We start from the raw sequence: 13,849 nt of genomic DNA, 5'->3' as shown, positions 1-13,849 counted from the left end.
TGTTGACTGTACAGTTTCCTTCTGCTATGCTACAGCAACGTAGCCCTTATGTGCGTGGGGTTTAGTGCTTGTGTGCTCTCAGCAGCTCGTGTGTGCATTTGTTGTGATGGAGGTGAGATTTAGATGCCACGGAAGATGTAAAGAAGGCGTGTTCACTTCGGTGAAGTTGTTGTTAGTAGAGGAATGAAGATGAGTAGAACCCCTGATGTATTTCAGGTGCAAAAGGTGAGACTCAGGTAGCTCATCATTGATATTTGCAGCAGATAGATAACATAAGGAGGCCATGCATTGAGTTCACATCGAGGATTAGGCCATCGTCTTAAGGCTCAAAGGAGCTATCTAACATGAAATGTTACTTTGTCTACATGAACAAACACACATCCAGCCAGCTTACTGTTTGATTTTGAGACTATGCCTGCGAGAGCCGGGTAACTCTTCATTTCTCTCTCCCCCATCATGCTTTTTTATTGGGAATCACTGGTATAACTGTCCATTTAAATTATGTTACTATATTAAGTGTCAAACACACATTTTAAATACATATCAGAAAAAAGGGGAGGCCCTGCCCAGACTGCAGCTACCCGAGCAGGCCTGAAGTCCACCTTGGCTCATTCGAGCCTGAGGCCTCAACCCCTCGACTACTTCTTTTTAGAAGTAGGTGTTTAGTTTTGCAAGTCTTTTCTGGAAGAATGTAGCCGTTCCATTATAATGGTTCAACCTAATTTATTATTTGGCAGAATTGAACTCTGACTTAATTTGCAAATAAAATTAGATTTTTTTTCCCAGAATGAGCAGCATTTAAATTAAAACAAGGAGTTTTGTGTTTAGTTTTTAAAGTCAGGTAGAAGTGCTGTCTGTGCCACCTGGAAGATTGTTCTGGAAGGTCCTGGGGGAGGCGTGACCTTGCAGGAAGGTTTGGGCTGTGTTACTAGTCCACATGGAGTGGACACCTCTGGCATTCAGCTGACGTATAGCAGAACAGACGTATACAAAGTAGTAGAAGTGTGTAGTCAATGTTTATCATTTAATGGCCAAAGTGAACAGATTAACAGTACATACCTGTAAATACCAAAATATAAAGAGTAGCTACAGGCTAATTGTGTTACTTTAATTTTTCCCACCATTTCTCAGGATGTTTGCATTTCTTTCTAGCTCTTATCTGGCCCTCTGAGCCCCAATGAGAGTTTCCTGAGGTACCTTACCCTGCCACAAGACAATGAGCTGGCCATCGACTTACGACAGACGGCAGTCGTTGTCACAGCCCATCTGGACCGCCTAGCAACCCCCTGTATGCCTCCTCTATGTAGCTCTCCAACATCTCACAAGGTATTTGCTGTGGTGGTCTTCTTTATATGCTTTATAATTAGTAATTCCCCCAGCTTCTTATTCTGTACTTGTGTGATTCTTGCTTTGTATGATATCGTGGGTGAGAGCTGCTTTATTGCTTTTAAAAATGTGTACCATAGTCAGAGTGAGTGACCGCATGATCTTCCGTAGCTTTGGCACATTAGAACTGTCCTGTGAGTGGCATCTGCTATCCCCTGGGGTACTGGTGTGACTCTTGGTAGCAGCTGCCATCCAGGCAGTCTGGTGGTGGTAGTGGTGTACAGTTGTGGGATGCTCATCACATGCCAGGCACTGTGCCTTTTCAGAGTTTCCTTGGACGATCTTCTTGGAAGCCTCATCAAGTAGGTGGGGGCAGCTGAGGTGCACAGGAGTCAAGGGACCCATCTTGTGTCCCAGGCTCCAGGTTCAGGGGGCACGTCCCCAGAGAGCTCGTCTTTCTCAACAGCCACAGCAAAGTTCCAGCATATTGCTTGTGCACTAGAAGCTCTGAAAGTGGGCTGTCTGGTGCGAACCTGGTTCTAGGAGTAATAACACTAGCTTGGTGAGGTTGGTGTGTATGGGATGTGTGCGTGTGGAGATTGACTGCAGCCTCACACGCCATCTTACTTGGTTGTCTACAGTGTAGTTTAGATGGTAATTAGCTCCCAGGGTCACATAGAGAGTAATCCTGGTTTTTAATCCAGTTCTTCTAGCTCTATTTTTAATGTGAAGAATTTTTTTTAGTCATGAGAAAAATATATTCATATGGCTCAAAATAAAAATATATGTACAGACACACTGTACCCCACTTATGCCTACCAAGTTCCTCTTCCTGCTCCTTATTGCTTCTTTAGTCTCTTACGTATTCTTTCAGTGTTTTCTGGAATGAATATTCTTATTTTTTCCTCCTTTCTTATTGTAGAGGTAGCATGTTACATATGGAAACCCTGGTGGTGTAGTGGTTAAGTGCTGCGGCTGCTAACCAAAAAGTTGGCAGTTCAGCTCCCCCAGGTGCTCCTTGGAAGCTCTGTGGGGCAGTTCTACTCTGCCCTATAGGGCCGCTATGAGTCCGAATCGACTAGACAGCAATGGTGGGTATGTTACATATACTTTGTAGCTTTTTTTTTTAACAGTATACACTGAAGATCTTTATGTATCGATATAGAGAGCTTCTTTTTTTGTTTTTTTTTAAAGCAGCTTAGTATTCTGTGTGTGGCTATATCATGATTTTTGTCTTTGACTAGTCTCCTGTTGGTGGACACTTAGGTTGTTGCCAGTATTTTGCATCTTAAATAGTGCTACAATGATTAATCTGGTATATGTAGTCCTCTGTATGTACGTGTGCACGTGTGTGGGCATCCATGTGTGGGCAAGCAGTGAAGTCCTTAGTGGGGTGGCTGGGCATATGTGCTGGATGTGTTTGATGAATGTCGCCACATTGCCCTGGAACAGTTGATGCCTAATGGACACGTCCACAGGAGGAACACTGGTCACTCCAGGGCCTCACTGCAGGGAGCTTAGGGTTCTGGAATTTTGGCTGTTATGGTATGAAATGGTTACCTGGTTCAGTTTGAGCATTGTTTTTCTAATGCATTTAAGGTCCCCATGTGGTGGTGTTGGTGCCGTTGAGTTGGTTCCGACTCACAGTGACCCATGTACAACAGAACGAAACACTGCCCGGTCCTGTGCCATCCTCACAGTTGTTGCCATGCTTGAGCCCATTGTTGCAGCCACTGCGTCAATCCATCTCATTGAGGGTCTTCCTCTTTTTTACTGACCCTCTACCAAGCATGATGTCCAGGGACTGGTCCCTCCTGGTAACATGTACAAAATATGTGAGATGAAGTCTCATAACATGTGGTACTTTTTATTGGGCTCTTTTAAAATGAACTGGTATGGAAAAGTAACCTGTTCAGTCCCTTCATCTTATGTGTTAACTGGGGCCTTTATGTTTAACATAGAATGTTATGTTATTTTCATATTTTGAATCATAGCTCCTTTCTTTACTTATTTTGTTATTAGCTTATTATATTTTATTGTTACTACTAGAATGAGTTATTTTTTTGTCTGAGAAAGAGATTTCCTTGCTCTTATAAAGAAAATATTTACTATCTTACAGGGATCATTGCAAGAGGTCATAGGTTGGGGGTTGATAGGATGGAAATACTATGCCAATGTGATTGGTCCCATTCAATGTGAAGGCCTCGCCAGCCTGGGGGTCACGCAGATTGCCTGTGCGGAGAAGCGTTTCCTCATCTTGTCGCGGAGCGGCCGCGTGTACACTCAGGCCTACAACAGCGATGCTCTGGTAGGTGCTTCAGCTGGGCCTGGTATTCCTATGAGGGGCAGGCATTCCTCCCTTGGAGCACAGGGCTGAGCTGTCCTGACTCAAGCAAGTCAAGTCTCTGTTGTTCTGTGAGTGTTAGGTGGTTGGAGTGGAGAAATGGACAGCCAGTGCTAGGGTAGGGTTTGTTAAAGTTAGGTGTACTATTTGGGAAAATTCATGCTATTTTCATTATTTTTGTATTGATTTCTATTTTTTCTTCCTATTTTTACTCTTCCAGGCCCCACAACTGGTCCAGGGTCTTGCTTCTAGAAACATCATAAAAATCGCTGCACATTCTGATGGTCACCATTACCTGGCTTTGGCAGCCACTGGAGAGGTTTACTCCTGGGGCTGTGGGGATGGGGGACGACTAGGCCACGGGGACACTGTGTACGTATGGTGCTATTCTTTAACTGATATGTGCTCCTTTATGTTGCTGCATCTAAAATAGAGTGACAAAATAAAAGTGCGATTGGGTTTTTTCAGAGCTGATCTGACATGTGTGCTGGATGTGTCTGCCTTTGGCGATGCTGTGGGATCTCCACAGCACAGAGAGTGACATAAGCTGGCCTCGTGCTCTTCTTCCTTGGCTTCGACAACCACCAGACTTTGGCTGCTTCTCTTTCATTTGCTCACATGGCAACCCCCACGATGGATGGCGCTTTCAGAAGCGAATTTCACACTGCTATCGTTGCATTCATAAATGTTTCCCCGTTCTCTAACAGAAAAGGTCCCCTGTTTTTGAACCATTGTACCATTATCACAGGTGCTAAAACGAATGATTTTTTAATATTACTTTATCTGGTGGAAACTTGCTATTCCTTGAGAGACCAGAAATAAACAGAGAAAATGGTTAAGTTAAAGATGCAAGGCTGTAAAAAAAAAATAAAAAAAGATGAAAGGTCTGCCCGTTCCTGTGGAATGACGAGGCTCTTTTACACAGTGCTGTTGTGTTTGGAAACTGGTGAAAGAGACTTTTGCCCTCGGCTGAAACCGGAGATTTTGCTGAATAGTGTTCCGTTGTGTAGCTGCACCACAGTTGGTTTATTCTTCAGTTCATGGGCTTTTGGGTCATTTCCAGTTTTGGAGTCTTGTGACTAAAGCTGCTTTGAACTTTCATGTGCTTGTACACATCTTTAACAGGTGTTTTGAAATCTTGCTAGATACCATGCTTGGCATTGGATACCTATTTAACAAAGTTTAGTCGTGGAGATGTTAGGTTTTTGAATTATATATTGCCTTAATTACTTCATAAGACATTTGAAAGTAGAGACAGCCTTGACACTACGATAGTTTATTCCCGATAGTGAATTTTTCTCTTCAACAGCAATAAAAATGCCTAAAAGGGCATTCACATACGTCGTTTTTCTCTCCACAGGCCTCTGGAAGAGCCTAAGGTGATCTCTGCTTTTTCTGGAAAGCAGGCTGGGAAGCACGTGGTGCACATTGCTTGTGGAAGCACGTACAGTGCGGCCATCACGGCTGAGGGGGAGCTATACACATGGGGCCGGGGAAACTACGGCCGATTGGGTCATGGTACGTCTGCTATGTGAGGACAGAGTGTGTGCTGGGAAGTTGCCTTTTAGGAGGACTTGGCAGTAACGATAGCCCTATCTGTTTCAAGGCTCCAGTGAGGACGAGGTCATTCCGGTGCTTGTCGCTGGGCTGAAAGGACTGAAGGTTATCGATGTGGCATGTGGGAGTGGGGATGCTCAGACCCTAGCTGTGACTGAGAACGGTAAGTGGAGCTTACGCTGTCCTGGGCCGTCTCCTGAGGGTGGGGCACATCAGATGAAGGTTTGGAATACAGTGGCCCTCGAGAATTAGCCCGCCCGAGAGATTGTGGGCCTTTAAGTGGGTTTGGGTCTCAGTGTCCTTTGTGAAGGGGCTTCTCAAAGAAGTTAAATGGCTTGGGCTTGCCCAAAGCCAGACAGCTAGTTAATGGTTACCACCTTTAAATATTTGCCACCTGGTCCTTTAAGAAGAAGTTTGCTGATTCTTGGTTTATCTAAAATAGAATGGGAACCAAGTCGCTTATGGAGCGGTCTGAACATAGAATCTTGATTTCTCTTCTCACCTTTTACCATTTTGTCTTTATCTTCTTTAATGGTTTTTTTTTTTTTTAAGCAGTTCACTTTTATTGCGTTTTTGCAAAGTAGTCAACTTTGTTTTCAGATTAAAAGTTAAAAAAAAAAAAATTTTTTTTTGTCGTTGGATTTTATCCACTGATGTAATATTTAATTGCAGGGAGCATGGATTTCAAATCAGCAGTCCTACCTATGTACAGTGCCAATTGTGCAGACCTGTCCAGGGAAACTCAGATCACTCATCTCTGACACCAAATTCTGTGGTGGATAACATATCCTATACCACACGTGTTCCTTCCCTGGCCAGTCCCGACCCTAGATGCGCTTATATCCCTTGTATCTCATCCCTAGCCACTCAGGGCTAAGTCAGCAGATACCAGCTGCAAGCACAGGGGTCCACGCAACCCCCTGCACTTCAGACCATCCAGGCCCACTACTCTGTTTAGGTCCAGTGATTTGTAGAGTGACCCACAGAGCTCACCAAAACAGTATACCTACAATAACAACTTTAATATAACCGAGAAGGATATAAATGAAAAAATGCACAGGGCGAGGTCCAGAAGGGGTCCTAGCATGTGGTCTCTTGTGTTTCAAGGGGATGCATTTATCCTCCGAAGAACAGATGTTTACTCTCACCAGCCAGGAAACTCTTCAGCTAGGAAATGCTCCATGACACAGAGCAGAAATGGCTCCCACCAAGGCAGCTCTTGGGGTGCTGCAAGTAAGGTGCTGTGCAGTTCTGCTAGCTCTTCTACAGTTCTTCTCTTGCTCAGGACAGCTCTGCGGTACTCCTCTCAGCACAACTCTTTATCAGTACAGCTCTCTGCGCCCTTCAGCACAGCACTTACAACCGTGTCTCAGAGGCTTTCCATCACAGAGCTTCTCTGTCCAAAGGGTGCGCCCCATCCCTCCGGACTCTCATTGACCTGGAAGCCCCGTGGAGCCTCCGTGTCCAGGGCTTTTTATAAGGCAGTCTTTGTATTCTTCTGTTAGTTACTGGGCATTCTCCTTGTCAGTTACCGGGTGGGGCTCTTCAGCTGAACTGGGCAAAGGTTGAGCTCCGTATTAATTACCGGATAAGGCTCCCCAGCCAGACCAGGCAGAGGTCACGCTTCTTGTCAGTAATTGGGGACAGGATGGGGGTGGGGAGCCTCTCTAGTCAGACTGGGCAAAAGTAACAAACCCTCAGGGGCAGCCAGCAACTTGGGAAATCCCCTAAGTTCCGTTTCCAGAAACCAAGGGCAGAAGGCCATATAAGGGAACTCATCGTACCACATTAATTAAATTTTGTAATTACTATAACAAATAGAATTGAGAACAAGTACAATCGTGTGGTTGACTCTTGGTTAGCATGATGGGAACAGAAGTGTGCAGACAACTAGAATGGTCCGCAGGCCTGGAGCAGTTGCCATACCATGAGCATCAGCTGTTGTGTTTTAGGGAGGGGATTGCCAGTGCTCAGGACTTGGTTAAAGTCCTGTTATTGAGCCCAAGCCAGTAAGAATCGGGATTTCATTATTCATTCAGTTAAAACAAGAAGAAAATCCAACTTCCCCTTGCTAATTGCTTATATATTAAGCTCATATATAAACTAGATTTCATTTTGTTGGTGACATCTGTTTAGTGTTAACTGTATACATTGGTGGTCCAGATTTGTGTGCTTTATTGAATGCCTTATTTTCAGCCATTTAAAAGTTTCCATTAGAGTGTACTTTTTTAAAAAAAAAAAATACATTTGTATGTTTTTAGGTCAAGTGTGGTCTTGGGGAGATGGTGACTATGGGAAATTGGGCAGAGGCGGTAGTGATGGCTGCAAAACGCCAAAGCTAATTGAAAAACTTCAAGACTTGGATGTTGTCAAAGTACGCTGTGGAAGCCAATTTTCTATTGCTTTGACAAAAGATGGCCAAGTTTATTCATGGGGAAAAGGTGATAATCAGAGACTTGGACACGGAACAGAGGAGCATGTTCGTTATCCAAAACTACTGGAAGGCCTGCAGGGTAAGTGGGAAGTATATACTGTTTGTTAAACTCTCTGGGGCAATTTCTTTAATCATCTGTTAAAGTTGGCAGATTTTGTTTGTCTTTAACAGATGTTTCATGAACAGACCATTATTAAAAGCTTTCATTCACATTTTTCTAAGTACAGATTAATAATTGAAAATTGATTTGTATATATTTTAAAAAATGGCCTGGGAAAATTCTTATCAAATTTAATAAAAGTTCATTGACTTTTACTAATAATTTAGAGTTCTTTTTCTAAAAGGCATTCATTTATCATTCATTAAGGTGGGTCGCTGTGAGCCGAAATTGACTTGACGGCAACGGTTTGTTTTTTCTTTTGGTTAAGATGGACTTGATAAAATCAGCTGTTGTTTTGGTAGTCACATGTAGCTATACTTTAGAAATCGCTAGGACCGTGGATATGCGTGGTGCTGTTGGAATATAGTTGGAGGTAGTGCTGGGTCCACTGGGGTTGTCTCATTTGAACTTGGCCTTAATAGGTGAAGAGAAGGGGTTGAGGTGTCCAACATGCGTATTAGGTAGAGGGAATAAGTTAGAACAAGACACGTGGATGTATGTTCATGTGTCTTCTGCAGTGATGAGCCACCCATTATGGTTAAGAGGGTGGGAAAATCTGTGAGAAAAGAGGCTAGAAGGACGAGCTAGACGAAGGCCCCTGAATGCTTTTATGGTATTCTTGTTATGGATGATAGCCTGTGGCAAGTAGGAGCCGGTGGTGGTTGGGCTGTAGGAGGGGTTTTTTTTGTTGTTGTTGTTAAGGGGAGAACTGAAATTTTCCAAACAAGTTGGCCTGGTGTGGTATGTTAGGCAGTCTCTGTACCCAGGGAGAGTTTGTGAAGAGCCAGGTGAGTAAGAAGAAAGCAGGGAGGAAGGGAGAGGTCAGTAATAGATGTATCAGATGGGGCCTTTTTGTCTAGTGTTTAAAGGATGGATAAACATTTTCTTAAAGGAGATAGTAAATATTTTAGGTTTGAGAGGTGTACTCTGTCCCAATAACTCAGCTTTGCTGTGGCTGCCCAAAAAACGCCATAGACAATATGTAAACAGACAAGGGGCTGTGTTCCAGTAAAGCTTTAGTCTCAAAAACAGGCCTCACTCTGCATTTGGCCTGAGGGCTATGGTTTGCAGGATCCTTGCTCTGATACATCCTTCTTTGTCTATATTTTTGCTTCTTTATCAAGGGGATTTGGAAGTGGGCCTGTTAGGTGGAACTTCGATGCCTCCAAATCATGGCGGCCGGTTTGGTTTTCATGTTTGCCAGTTCTTTTCCTAATATTTTTTTTTAAAGCACGTTAATACCTTGATGACTAGGAGTTGAATGTGCTTAAAGGGTGGTTATTATTTTCAGAGCTTCTGAGTTAAGTTGTAGAGTAATAGCATTTACTAGTATGTTATAGAACTGTTTTTGAATTTCGTTTGCCTTCTTGCTTATGTTCCCCTCCATCAGTAAAGGAAATCAGCTCCCTCGTTTGCGTTTGTAGATATACCTTACCTTGAGAGTATTTCAAGTATAGTTGATACGTTTTGTTTTAAAAACTTGTGACAGGCTCTTAGGGTATAATTTTTAATTTTACTGTAGTAGAATTTTTTAGCAGAATTATTTTTTGATACATTTCTGAGAAATAGCCCTTGTTGTGTTGGTGGTGTTAGACTTAAGATATGATACTTGCAAAAGTATAGTGCTTTACAAAAATGTAGTACTTTGCTAACACCATTTAAATAGAAATAATGTTTTATATTTTTTTATCATCTGACTTTGGAGAAAAGTGGATTTCCTTTTAAGACAATATCGTCAATGAAGAGTGTATTTTTCATGGTTATACCCTGGAGCAGAAGAATGTGGTTTCATGGTTAATTAGAAATACACGTGTCTCTTCATGAGTAAGAATCTGAATAAGGAGGAGAAAAAAAAAAATCACAGGTCCTTTTTATGCCCTAGCGTTATTTTATCTGTAAGTAGTGGGTCTTAACAAATTGTAGTTGGCAAAATAAATACACCAGGAGTTTTAATAACACACTTGAAGCAGAGGAATTGGGCTTAATTTTAAAGCAACCATTGTCCTGTAGAAGTTAACATTAAACATCTCCTGACTTGAATGACTTGGTGAAAGTATTTTCTTGAAACAGAAGTGACAGGATTGCAGCTGAATCTGCATCATTCTTTCTTTGTAGGAAAAAAAGTGATTGATGTGGCTGCAGGCTCCACACACTGCCTCGCTTTGACTGAGGACAGTGAGGTCCACAGCTGGGGAAGCAATGACCAATGCCAGCACTTTGACACCTTACGTGTAACCAAACCAGAACCTGCTGCGCTGCCGGGCCTGGATACGAAGCACATTGTTGGAATTGCCTGTGGGCCTGCCCAGGTACTGGATACACAGCGTGGGTTGGTAGATTTAACATTTTGGTTTCCAGTTCATTTCTTGTCTGTAGAAATACAATTGATTTTGTATGTTGATTTTATGTTCTGCAGTCATAGTAAAGTCACTTACTGGTTCTAGGAGCTTCATTGTAGATTCCTTGGTATTTCCTTCTTAGACAGTCAGGTTGTCTGCTAACAGAGGCCGTTTTATTTCTTCCCTTCCAATATGTATGTCTTTTTCTTTTCCTTGCCTTATTGCATTGGCCAAGACTTCCTCTAGTACTAGGTTGAATCAAAAAAAAAAAAAAAAAAAAAAACCCAAACCCGTTGCCATCGCATCGATTCTGACTCATAGTGACCCTATGGGACAGAGTAGAACTGCCCCATAGAGTTTCCAAGGAGTGCCTGGTGGATTTGAACTGCTGACCTTTAGGTTAGCAGCCATAGCACTTAACCACTGCGCCACCAGGGTTTCCGTGACTAGGTTGAATACGAGTCATGAAAGTGGGCATCCTTGTCTTGTTCCTGATCTTCTTGTCATTGGTGCTGTCGAGTCAGTTCTGACTCATAGCAACTGTACGTACCACAGAATGAAACACTGTCCAGTCCTGCGCTGTGCCCACAGTCGACGTTGTGCTTAAGCGCGTTGTTGCAGCCACTGTGTCAGTCCATCTTGTTGAGGGTCTTCCTCTTTTTCGCTGACCCTGTACCTTACCAAGCATGATGTCCTTCTCCAGGGGCTCATCACTGTGATAACATGTCCAAACTGTGTATGACACAGTCTCGCCATCCTTGTTTCCAAGGAACATTCTGGTTGTACTTCTTCCAAGACAGATTTATTCATTCTTTTGGTAGTCCGTGGTATATTTAATATTCTTCGCCAACTCCACAGTTCAAAGGCCTCGATTCTTCTTCGCTCTTCCTTATTCATTGTCTGGCTTTTGTATGCATAAGATGCGATTGAAAATACCGTGGCTTATTAGAGAAATGCAAATCAAAACTACAGTGAGATTTCATGTCACTCCAAGGCTAGCATTAATCCAGAAAACACAAAACAGATGTTGGAGAGGCCGTGGAGAGATTGGAACACTTACACACTGCTGGTGGGAATGTGAAATGGTACAACCACTTTGGAAATCGATTTGGCGCTTTCTTAAAAAGCTAGAAATAGAACTACTGTACGATCCAGTAAAGAGGACTTGAAGCACTTATTAATGAAGATCAAAGACCACAGCCTTCAGTATGGATTACACGTCAACATAAAGAAAACAAAAATCCTCACAAGTGGACCAATGAGCAACATCATGATAAACGGAGAAAAGATTGAAGTTGTCAAGGATTTCATTTTACTTGGATCCACAGTCAACAACCATGGAAAGCAGCAGTCAAGAAATGAAAAGACGCATTGCATTGGGTAAATCTGCTGCAAGGGACCTCTTCAAAGTGTTGAAGAGCAAAGATGTTACCCTGAAGACTAAGGTGCGCCTGACCCAAGCCATGGTATTTTCAGTCACATCATATGCACGTGAAAGCTGGACAATGAATAAGGAAGACCGAAGAAGAGTTGACGCCTTTGAATTGTGGTGTTGGCAAAGAATATTGAATATACCATGGACTGCCAAAAGAACGAACAAATCTGTCTTAGAAGAAGTACAACCAGAATGCTCCTTAGAAGGAAGGATGGCGAGACTGTGTCTTACGTACTTTAGACATGTTGTCAGGAGGGATCAGTCCCTGGAGAAGCACATCATGCTTGGCAGAGTACAGGGTCAGCGGAAAAGAGGAAGACCCTTAACGAGGTGGGTTGACACAGAGGCTCCAACAATGAGCTCAAGCATAACAACGATTGTAAGGATGGCTCAGGACCGGGCAGTGTTTCGTTCTGTTGTGCATAGGGTCGCTATGAGTCGGAACTGACTCGACAGCACCTAACAACAACAACTAACAACACGGTCCAGCAGTCCCACTCCTTGGAATATATCCTGGAGAAATAAGAGCCTTTACACGAACAGGTACATGCACACCCATGTTCATTGCAGCACTGTTTACAATAGCAAAGACATGGAAGCAACCAAGGTACCTATCAACGGATGAATGGATAAATAAATCATGGTATATTCGCACAATGGAATACTACGCATTGATAAAGAACAGTGATGCATCTGTGAAGCATTTCATAACATGGAGGAACCTGGAAGGCATTATGCTAAGTGAAATTAGTCAGTTGCAAAAGGACAAATATTCTATAAGACCACTATTATAAGAACTTGAGAAATAGTTTAAACAGAGAGGAAAATACTCTTTGATGGTTACGAGACGGGGGAGGGAGGGAGGGAGGGAGAGGGATATTCACTAATTAGATAGTAGATAGAACTACTTTAGGTGACGGGAAAGGCAACACACAATACAGGTGAGGTTAGCACAAGTGGACTAAATCAAAAGCAAAGAAGTTCCCTGAATAAACTGAATGCTTCGAAGGCCAGCGTAGCAGGTGTAGTGGTTTGGGGACCATGATTTCAGGGGACATCTAAGTCAATTGGCATGATAAAATCTATTAAGAAAACATTCTGCATCCCACTTTGAAGAGTGGCGTCTGGGGTCTTAAACACTAGCAGGCAGCCATCTAAGATGCATCAATTGGTCTCAGCCCACCCAGGTCAAAGACAATGAGGAACACCAAGGACACAAGGTAATGATGAGCCCAAGAGACAGAAAGGGCCTCATAAACCAGAGACTACATCATCCTGAGACCAGAAGAACTAGATGGTGCCTGGCTACAACCGATGACTGTCCTGACAGGGAACACAACAGAGAATCCCTGAGGGAGCAGGAGAGCAGTGGGATACAGACCCCAAATTCTCATAAAAAGACCAGACTTAATGGTCTGACTGAGACTGGAAGGACCCTGGTGTTCATGGCCCCCAGACCTTCTGTTGGCCCAGGATAGGGACCATTCCCAAAGCCAACTCTTCAGAGAGGGATTGGACTGGACAATGGGTTGGAGAGGGATGCTGTTGAGGAGTGAGGTTCTTGGATCAGGTGGACACTTGAGACTGTGTTGGCATCTCCTGCCTGGAGGGGAGGTGAGAGGGTAGAGGGGGTTAGAAGCTGGCGAAATGGACACAAAAAGAAACAGTAGAGGGAGCAGTGGGCTGTCTCATTAGGGGGAGAGCAATTGGGAGTATATAGCAAGGTGTATATAAGTTCTTGTGTGAGACTGGATTTGTAAACTTTCACTTAAAGCACTATAAAAAAAAAAAACATGGCTTGGGTCAGGTGCACCTTAGTCTTCAAGGTGACATCCTTGCTTTTCAACACTTTAAAGAGGTCTTCCGCAGCAGATTTGCCCAGCACGGGTGTGTCTCTTGATTTCTTGACTGTTGCTTCTGTGGGTGTTGATTGTGAATCTGAGTAAAATGAAATCCTTGAGAACCTCAGTTTTTCTCCATTTATTGTCATGTTTCTTATTGGTCCAGTTGTGAGAATTTTTGTTTTCTTTACGTTGAGGTGTAATATGTTCTGAAGGCTGTGGTCTTTGATCTTTATTAGTAAGTGCTTCAAGTCCTCTTCACTTTCAGCAAGGAAGGTCGTGTTATCTGCATAACATAGGTCGTTAATGAGTCTTACTTTAATCCTGATGCCCTGTTCTTCTTCATATAGCCCAGCTTCTGGGATTATTTGCTCAGCATAGAGATTGAATAGGTATGGTGAAAGAATACAACC

At 43.1% G+C, this 13,849-nt stretch overlaps 1 protein-coding gene across 5 annotated transcripts in view; it reads left to right on the top strand.

The window, feature by feature from the left end:
• HERC2 (HECT and RLD domain containing E3 ubiquitin protein ligase 2) overlaps positions 1–13,849 on the top strand; it is a 316,687-nt gene that overhangs the window by 106,120 nt on the left and 196,718 nt on the right. For all 5 annotated transcript variants that reach the window (XM_049906042.1, XM_049906045.1, XM_049906044.1 and 2 more), the window contains exons 11-17: positions 1,153–1,326; positions 3,446–3,634; positions 3,891–4,042; positions 5,031–5,188; positions 5,277–5,390; positions 7,489–7,740; positions 9,937–10,130. In XM_049906042.1, the coding sequence (XP_049761999.1) occupies positions 1,153–1,326; positions 3,446–3,634; positions 3,891–4,042; positions 5,031–5,188; positions 5,277–5,390; positions 7,489–7,740; positions 9,937–10,130 (1,233 nt within the window). The remainder of the gene's footprint in view (positions 1–1,152; positions 1,327–3,445; positions 3,635–3,890; positions 4,043–5,030; positions 5,189–5,276; positions 5,391–7,488; positions 7,741–9,936; positions 10,131–13,849) is intronic.

The sequence above is a fragment of the Elephas maximus genome, chromosome 13 (assembly GCF_024166365.1).
Source record: "Elephas maximus indicus isolate mEleMax1 chromosome 13, mEleMax1 primary haplotype, whole genome shotgun sequence".
In the NCBI taxonomy this organism is placed as follows: Eukaryota; Metazoa; Chordata; class Mammalia; order Proboscidea; family Elephantidae; genus Elephas; species Elephas maximus.
The sequence above is the reverse complement of the archived record's forward strand: the minus strand, read 5'-3'. Positions and strand labels throughout refer to the sequence as shown.